The following is a 9,457-nucleotide window of genomic DNA, read 5'->3' as shown; positions in this document are numbered from 1 at the left end:
CTTTTTGATGAAATATTTGATTGGGCGGCACCTTTATCATGGTCTTTTTAGTACGTTCGTCACTTCACCAACTCAGTGGTTGATCGTCTAGCTAGAAAAGGGGTTTCTAAAGTCGCCTTAGCTTTATTTGACTCTCTTCCTTCTTGATTCGGCCCTTTAACTTTTGTTCTTCATTTATCTTTGTATTGTCTCTATCTCCTTTGTAATCTAACCGTCTTGGTCGTTTCGGTCTTTTAATGAACTTGGCTACTATTATAAAAAAAAATCAAACAAGACAAAAGTAATTCCTAAATAGTATAACATGAGCAAACAAAAAATATAAATAATTCAAGAATAGAAGAAAAAGGCTTAAAAACAAAAGATAAAACTAATTTGGGGTAAACTATTCATGATGACATTCATTGCCCGTTTGGATGCCGAGAAGATTTTGATTTGGATTTCTCACATTTGCAGCCCTTTTTGTGTTGTGATTTGGATCCGGATCAAATCCTTTGATTTCCAAATGAGTGACTGAGAGTGAAAAAAATTAGATTTCCAAATATACTGTGGAAATAAGTAATTGGAAATCCAGAGATCTAAGATTTAACAGTTTCCTTCATCCTCTTTGCTGCTCAACCTCTCCCCTCCGGTAGGAAGCACCCCCTTCCCTCTCTGTCTCCCTCAACATGAGCTGGTGGATCTATTCATTTTGTATTCAAAACTCAAATCTAAATCCAAATACACAATTTGAGGTATCCAAACGGGCGCTCAAGGTTAATTATCCCGCAACCAAACGGGGCTGCAGAGAGATTTCTTAATCTCAAAGTCTTCTATCACAATTAAAGTTGGCACTACCATGTTTTGATAATTGCACTAACTCAGCTTCTCTTCTATAATTTAAACAGGTCTTCAAGGTTATTATTACAGTTCTTAAAAAGCTCTAAGAAGCCAATTTAAAAGGAAAATTAAAGACAAGCTGAATTAGTGCAATTAGCAAAAAATGTTATTACTAATATCAATACCCAAAATATCATTCGTCAGATACTCCACGTGTCAGACACGTGTCACATTCTAACCGCCACGGTAGAGCCTATATAAGAACGAATATCAAGAGAGCAAGAGGATGAGGCAGAGGAAAAAAGCAGAGCAATACCTAAAAGCAATGAGATTTGGTTTCTTTTCTTTCTTCCTACCTATTTTTCTCTTCTCTCTTTCTTCTCAATTAGGGTTAGGGTTAGGGTTTTGCTCTGAAGAATTTATAAAGATGACGACCCTTGGAGGGATTCGTGATTCTTCCAATCAGAACAGTGTGGAGATCGAAGAGCTCGGTCGATTTGCTGTCCAAGAACATAACAAGAAAGCGGTAATTTTTTTCTCTCTTCTCCATTAGGGTTAGGGTTTTGCTCTGATGCCTTTTTTTCTGCTATTTCTTTTTAGATTTCTTTTGAAACTCGGAACAAGAGGGGGATGGATTTGTTTTCTTATTTATCTTCTTTTTTTAAAAATTTATTTTGTATTTGTTTTCGAATTTGGTTTTTTCTGCTGGTTGTATGTATATTGGGTCTTGTCTTTACTCCCTTTCTCTTAAGAAATAATCATATAGAGTCTTTCCCTTTCTTTACTCGTTTCTTTTATCTGTTTTCGTTAGGAAAATCTGCCGGGCAAATCCGATCCAACTGTGCAAAAATATAAAAGGAAAACTAGAAATAAAACAAACCACCAGATGATTTTCTTGGTTCAGCCAAGATGCCTGCATCAAGGGCGAGGACACGATCTTCCACTATGAGAAAACGAGAGAGAAATGGAGAGCTTTTTGGGATTTTGCACTTGGGTTTTTCTTGAGTTTCTTTTGTATATGGTCTTGGTTGAGAAGCAGGGGAAAGGGTTGTAGTTTGCGGGTTTTTTGGTTTTTTTGTTAATCTATTGTAATCCTTGTAATTTTGTTTTTATCATAGTGGGAGAACGTGTTCATGCCGGTAGATGTAAGCATCTTGGCTGAACCATGAAAATCTCGGTCTTCTTCCTGTGGTGTCTTCTTCCTGTGGTGAATCCGGTGGATTTTCTCAACAAGTGATATCAAAGTTGTGGTTGGAGCTATCGTTGAGCCCAGGTAGAGTGATTGTGGGTGTTATGGTTAGAGTTAGTGTAGAGGTAGAAGCTTTTTATAGAGATTCTCATTCGAGGTGTAGCTCCTTTTCGAGGGTGATCTGAGATGATGGTAAAATCAATTTCAACCCAATTTTAACATCGACAGGTTTAACAGGAAAGTTAGTTTCCCCCTATGACAGATGAGGGTAAGGACATCCTTGTTCAATGGGGCGTGGGCGTGGGCGTGGCTAAGGTGTTGAAGGGAAAGGGTGAGAAGCCGCAGGATTTGATGGTTACCAAGCATATCAGATCATATTATGGGACATGCTAGCTAGTGTTCCTAAGATCTCGATGACTGCTTGGAAATGAATTATTGTACACATGCGTAGGGTTTCTTTTGCAGTTGGTGCAGAGATGGATTTCCGGGTTGCAGACAATGGTGAGGAGGTGAGCAGACAATGGTGAGGAGGTGACAGTACTTGGGATGGGGAAGATGGATTGAGAACCCTCTTCATGACTGACTGGGTTAGTCAACGGGTGGCATTGGCAACTACAGATATGCATTGGCTGTGTTGATCGAATCAGGTGGAGTCAGAGCTAGGGTGATTTGATGGTGTGTAGCTGGTACTTCGGAAGCCAATGGTTGTTTGTGACTATGAGCGGTGCAACTTGGGCGGGCCCAACCCGAACCCGACGGGTTCAACCCTGAAAAAAGTTGGGTTGGGTTGAGTTCGGGTTGGGTTCGGGTTGGGTTTTCTCAACCCGGGTTGAAAAAAGCTGGGTTGGGTTTTCTCAACCCGGGTTGAGTTCAGGTCAGGTTCGGGTTGAGGGCTTTGGCAACCCGACCCGAGTCAACCCGACTTTTTTAATATTTTTATTTATTTTTTAAGCTTAAAAATATTTTTATTTATTTTTTAAGCTTAAAATCTCGGGTTGGGTCGGGTTCGGGTTGGCAAAAAGGGTTCCTTGGGTCGGGTTGGAACTCGGGTTGGGTCGGGTTCGGGTTGAGCAAATGATTGCTTGGGTCGGGTTCGGGTTGGCCTCAACTCGACCCAACCCGACCCGAGTTGCACCCCTAGCGGCGATAGCTTACTAGTGGGGACTTCATTGGAAAATCTTCATGCTGGAAACAAACCAAGGTGGAGATTGTTGGGAAAGTTGCCTTGTTTACTTTTGAGTTCAGCGGGAAACCAAAACAACAAGGTCTCAGTTTTTAGGTTTTGTAAAATCTATGTATAAAACCACCTCTTTACATGACCAAGTGTGGTGTAGTGCCAAATGGAGGCTTGAGAGAGAGAGAGAGAGAGGTGTTTCTTCTTGCGGTTTTCCTCTTGGAGTTTTCTCGGGTTTCTTTGGTGTATGTTCTCATTTGAGAAGGAGGTGTTTCTTCTTGTGGTTTTCCTCTTGGGGTTTTCTCGGGTTTCTTTGGTGTATGTTCTCATTTGAGAAGCATTGGAAAGGGTTGCGGTTTGTGGGTTTTCGAGTTTTTTTGTTAATCCATTGTAATCCTTGTAGTTTTGTTTTTCTCATAGTGGAAGATCGTGTTCTTTTTCAATTTTATTTGAATTCTGATCATCTGGGTTCTTGATTTTCTCTGTCTTCCTAATTTGCCAAACTTTACTTTGATGGGGCCCTGTTTTCTATTCATTATTTCATTTTTATTTACTGTTAATTTTGCTTTTCTTATTTAATTATTTTTTGTTCTGATCATCTCGGTTCTTTTGATATTCGGTGTCTTTCTAATTTCTGAACTTTTCTTCGTGATGAGTTTTTGTTTTCTCTTCATTATTTCCTTCTTCTTTTTAACTGTTAGCTTTGTTTGAGCTGTGGGCTTTTTCCCTTGCTCTGATTCTTTTGACATTTTATTTTATGTTTTATTTATTGTCATGCAGAACACACTTCTTGAGTTTGCAAGGGTGGTGAAGGCAAAAGAGCAAGTGGTTGCTGGTACTTTGCATCATCTTACTTTGGAGGCAATTGAAGCTGGTAAAACGAAACTCTACGAAGCCAAGGTTTGGGTCAAGCCATGGATGAAATTCAAGGAGCTGCGAGAGTTCAAGCATGCTGGTGGCAGCTCAATTACCCCTTCCGATCTCGGTGCTAAGCGAGGTAATGATTCTAGAGCCTGATTTTTTTCTATAAAATCCCACAGATTGGTATCCTTCTCTTAATAAGAATTTGTCGCAGATCTCTTTATTTCTTTTTTGCATGAGAGTTCTGATTGCTTTGGTTTTCACTTGCATTTCCATAGTAATTGGTCTCTTTATTACTTTTTGCATGAAATTTCTGGTTGATCAGGTTTTCACTTGCATTTTCATAGTAATTGAAACATATTGTGTTGAATTTTATGTGGGACATCAGGCTGAGACGTGGATCCGGATCCCTCTTCCATGTAGGAATATTATAATGCATAATAAGGATCTGTCTTATTCCAAACATTTCAATTCATATCCTGGTAATCTGGTATTAATTTTGTAGTGATATTGTCGGTTATTGGGTCTGAAATGAATATCCTAATATCGGCCCGGTTGCTCTGATTTGCCAGCTTGAAATTGTTGAAACTTTTTCTTACTTATTTCCCTTTTGTATATTTACTTAAAATTGAATAATGGGATGAGGAGATCTGCCTTCCATCTGATTGTGTGCTGGGAAGTGTAGATCCATATTCATTTTTATGTTTTGGACCGAATTGAGGGATAGGCAGTTGGTATCCATCATGTTTGGAGCTCGGCTAATAGTGGGGCCGACAGGCTTTCCAAAGCTAGGGTGTCATAGGACTGTGTTGGAGATGTTTGACTCTCTTCCCCCTTGATTATATCTTTGTATTTCTGTTTCTTTCTTTTGTTGGTTTTTTTATGATATCTGTCTCTGTTTCATATTAATAAAATCGTTGCCATTAAAAAAAAAAGTTGTGCGTATTGTGACTTGTTTATCTGATTAGGCTTTGAAGGGATCTGGGGTTGGGATTGGGGCTTTAGATTAGGTCTATGGAACCCATATGGCCATATTTATGGAACGCCCTTCATCTTAATCACTGTTTAAAAATTCTCTGAGTCAATCATCAGTTTTGCCGACCAAGTCTACTAAAACTCCTTTGACTTGTCCAAAATTTTAAACTTTGATATTAATTGTAATGTGTGGGTGAGGGCCATTAGACCTCTCGCCAGATCACTAGACCAAAACCTCTTTAGGCTTGTATTTGTAAAACACTGTACACCAAAAACCCAGGGAAATAAACAAACCCATCATTGTCTTCATTGTTTTCTTAAACCCCTCTATCTATGCCTGACATGCTGGGTATGACTTGATTGTGAAATGAGAAAAAAAGGAACTAATATAAAATGAGCATCCACCAAGAGAAGCATGTGATAGTTTCTTACTTTCTTTTGTGTATCACATCAAGGGCTTGCATCCTTGCAATCGTGTCTAACCTTTTTTATGCCCTAGCATTCTTATATGATGCTGAGCCATTGAAGAGAAGCCTAAAACCTGATACCTATTTGATGAGATCATCAATCGGATTTAAATAATTGGCAACGTGAAGAAGAGGCAAACACAAGCAAGTATGGAATAACAAGGAGATTGATCACCTAGGCTTAGCAAACCCTAACACGCCATGTTCAGGCAGGAAAGGGCAAGTCGTGCGTCCGATATGTTCGCTTTTTCTCTTCACGAAAAGTGTTTACTAAACCCCCTCAAACTTTAACTTAAAGGTACTTGAGCAATTACCTGAATAATAAAAAGAACTAAAACTCAATGTGGGGCCTCTTATTAAAATCAATAGACATCTGAGGACATCCCAGGATCTATTTTCAGCAGATTTTGATTGATCCCAACAATCCATAAACTTATTGGCTATCTTTGCTGTTGCATCATCCTATCCTTGATGTTGCTCAAAATATATTAAAGCGTCAGAGTAAAGAGATCTCATAGGGATGCTAACGTCTTTAGATCGGGTACATTATTATTTTGGATTGTTCATTGTGAAGTATATTTGAAGCTAACTTATTTTCCTCAATTTCTTTTTTTTTACTCACCTAGATTAATTAAGCATGTAAATCTACATTCTACTATAGTTATGCATCGTTTAATTTTGAAAAAAAAAAAAAAAAACTATAGTTATGCATCGCTTGTTCCTTCCAAGTTGGTAGAATCATAGTAGAACCTTGTCTCCAAATAATAGATGAAAAAGTACTAGTTTTGGACAGATTTCAAGAAGATGATAACATGATGAATACAATCATACAAGGGAAATATTTAATGAGTTGTTATCATTATTTACGGAAATTGGGATGAAGATTCTTAAGTGGAATCACCAGAAGTAGATCATTTTGCACTTATGGACCTCCTTCAGAAAATTTATTAAGGTCAAAATTCGGTGGCCTCCGTAAAGACATCCCGTTTAGAAATAAGACGTGATGATTAGGAATTGAAAGGGTAGTTCAGCAAGTGCTACCTGTCCTTTCTTGTATGGAATCCACTTTAGCACATAATTGTTTATGGAAACCGACAAAAAATGCAAAAAATAATATAGTTATTTGGTGATAATATTTACAGTACTTAGTATCTAGGTTTGGCAAGGACAAAAGATACAAGTGGCCCAATATAATAAGTAGATGATTCTTGATGATATTTTGAGTTGGTGATTCTTGATGGAATTTTGTTGGCATTGGTTTGGGGAGCATCGCACGTTCAGAAAGGCGACCATAGCCGGGGTGACATGTGGTGATGAAGATGTATGTTACTTGGTTCAAGACGATATATGTTCTCTCCCCTTTCTGTAATGCTTCATTTTGGGAATCCCTCTAATTTTTTAAATGTTTAACTTGCCCATAGCAAAAAAATGAGCCATTAGCTATCCTCGTATTTGGATCTTCTATTGTCAAGAATTCTTAACTGGCTGTGTACTGATTTTTTGCCATGTATTGTAAATTTGAAATGAGTAGTTCTTTAATCATGGTTACTTGGGATGATTGCCTATGGAGTATGGAAGTTAAGAGAAGCAATGCTACATGTTTGTATGTTTATTAGGCATGATCTCTTCTCTCTTTCTGTCAATCCTAAAGCTCCAAAACCGGTAGCACTAGCAGCCAAGAACCCCCTTCCTATGTATAAAACCCTTAAAATCCTCCCCCCCCTCTCTCTCTCTCCAAATTCCCCAACCCGAACCCAAATGGCTCCTTCCTCTCTCCAAATTCTCTACTGTGAAAGAAATTGACGAGAAATCCTCCCTCTCACACAGTCTCTCTCCCCCAATTTTCCCCTTCTCCCAAATTGCAGTTGGATGTGAAATTGATTCCAATTCATTTTTTAGCAAACACTCGATCCGACCCTACCCTACGCAAATTGCACCCTTATTCTTGTTCCAGAGTACCGGGCATGGTGCCCGTGTCTGATGACTGGATATATAAAATTTGTGTGTTCTTCATATTCGCAGCACTTCAAATCGACCAAGTGTTTTCCTCAGGCACGTAAACTGATATCTGCTACTCATTTGGTGCCTGGATAAGATTGGAGTTGTAAGGGACCAGTGTCTTCAATGACATAATTCTTTATTCGGTAGGGTTTGGGTACTTACACTGCTCATGTAAACCAGGTGACCATGAACCAGGGTGGCGAACCGTGCCAGCTCATGATCCTGTTGTCAAAGAAGCTGCTAATCACGCCGTGAAGACCATCCAACAGAGGTCCAATTCCCTGGCCCCTTACGAACTACTGGAGATACTTCTCGCAAGAGCCGAGGTTGGTGTTTTTGCCTTTCTAATATTTGATTTTTTTTCTCTGTTTGCTTTAGAAGACACCAATAATCTTAAATTTCAGTATGTTTGATGTGGGTTCTGTTGTTTTTCTCAACTTAGGTAATTGAAGATGCTGCAAAGTTTGATTTGCTTCTCAAAGTTAAAAGGGGAAGTAAGGAGGAGAAACTCAAGGTTGAAGTACATAAGAATATTGAAGGGATCTTCCATTTGAACCAGATGCATACAGCATGAGCACACAGAGACTAGTAATCAGCATCAAATGTGGATTGAAAAATATCATATTAGGATGGCTCTTTACTGACCTTTACACAATGCCTACGACTGATAAAATAATTTCCTATGATGGAAACACAGACAACAGACTTGTATCTGTATTAAAGTGGGCGTATACTTTCTTGTGAATGAAATATATATACTATGTAAATGATAGTGTGGTCTCCTCTCAATGCATTAACCATATAATAAAACTTTTTGTAAATGATGCATCTGCATGTGCTTGTTTGATTAGTGGCACTCCTATTTTACCTTTTTTTTTTCACTTGGGTTGTTGGCTTCTTTGGAGTGTTAATTGAAGGAATGACCCTCATTATTAAAACAAGGGAGCAAGGGCGTGAAGATACTTTTCTTTTAAATTGTATGCATATATGGTAATTGGTAATTGTGGAGAAGATGCTCTTTAATGTGTGATTTGTGTCCATTCTAACCCTCCAATTTGTGGCCATCAAATGTGATGAGGTATGAAAAACAACTAATGAGCTGTCGACACGTGTGTCAACACGTGGCCCCTGAAGGGCCCACCACAAATCTGACACCTGCCTAGGGGTAATTCCATAATTGCCTAAGAGTAGGTGAATCTAAACCCATAAAAGGGCTGACTCCTGTCCTGGGGTAGGTAATTCAACCAACCCAGGTCTCTCTCTATAAAAGGCCTCTCAAGGCTCAAAGTAAGGGAGAATAACTTCTAAGCTACCACTCTTAAAGTTTTGGCTCTGCACTTATGCTCATACTGACTTGAGTGTCGAAGGGCCCATCCGGAGTACGACTCCGGGTTGGTCTTTTGACCTCGTGCGCTCTTGTGCAGGGCGCAGTTCCTTCAGCATAGCCCCTTAGGCCCGTCAGATCAGCTCCTACGTCACTGTCGTATCTGTTACAATTTTAGGCCTAACAGATTGGCGCCATCCGTGGGACCCTGAACTAAAAGCTGTTCAAATCCCCTATACAAAATGGCAGGGCGGAAGAGTGCTCGGGTACCAACTGCCCGAACTACCCGAGCTGTAGTAGCTCCCTCTGCAACAGCAGAGCAGAGCTCGGCTCATTCGAAACACCTCAATCCCACTCCCACTCCGGATCAAGTTCAAGCTCTCTTTCAACAGATGACTGCTCTTGTCGGTCAATACCAACATCTGATCCAAGCGCCTCCCCAGCATCCCTCAGAAGCCCCATGACCTGTACAGGAAAGGTCGAGTGCCCACAGGGGAGAGCCAGCGTGCCCTAGTGGAGACTGGACGCACCACTCCACAAGGCGAGTCCATCATTCCAGAACCAGACATGCCTATACAGAGCCTCACCACCGCCGGAGGTCACGATCTCGCTCCGCGCAAAAGCACAAAGCCAAGGAAGACCGTGCGCTG

The 9,457-nt window shown here is 40.0% G+C and overlaps 1 protein-coding gene across 1 annotated transcript; it reads left to right on the top strand.

Annotated features, from left to right (window-relative positions):
• The first annotated feature begins 1,092 nt into the window (after positions 1-1,092).
• LOC143892877 (cysteine proteinase inhibitor 6-like) lies at positions 1,093-8,304 on the top strand. The gene is made up of 4 exons (XM_077397820.1): positions 1,093-1,342; positions 3,960-4,176; positions 7,664-7,809; positions 7,926-8,304. Exons 1-4 carry the CDS (start codon positions 1,103-1,105, stop codon positions 8,055-8,057), a joined length of 735 nt encoding a protein of 244 aa, XP_077253935.1. The 5' UTR covers positions 1,093-1,102; the 3' UTR covers positions 8,058-8,304.
• The last annotated feature ends 1,153 nt before the right edge of the window (positions 8,305-9,457 follow it).

The sequence above is a fragment of the Tasmannia lanceolata genome, unplaced genomic scaffold (assembly GCF_043159265.1).
Source record: "Tasmannia lanceolata isolate RefF3 unplaced genomic scaffold, GAP_Taslan_0.1 ptg000002l, whole genome shotgun sequence".
In the NCBI taxonomy this organism is placed as follows: domain Eukaryota; kingdom Viridiplantae; phylum Streptophyta; class Magnoliopsida; order Canellales; family Winteraceae; genus Tasmannia; species Tasmannia lanceolata.
Note: the sequence above shows the minus strand (reverse complement) of the source record. Positions and strands in the feature narration are given on the sequence as shown.

What these genes read in the sequence shown, in the direction of transcription:
- LOC143892877 (XM_077397820.1), top strand. Translation starts at nt 1,103, where the DNA reads ATGAGGCAGAGGAAAAAAGCAGAGCAATACCTAAAAGCAATGAGATTT. An exon ending in CGATCTCGGTGCTAAGCGAG is followed by an intron (nt 4,177 to 7,663) that starts GTAATGATTCTA and finishes CATGTAAACCAG; the next exon opens with GTGACCATGAACCAGGGTGG. An exon ending in TACTTCTCGCAAGAGCCGAG is followed by an intron (nt 7,810 to 7,925) that starts GTTGGTGTTTTT and finishes TTCTCAACTTAG; the next exon opens with GTAATTGAAGATGCTGCAAA.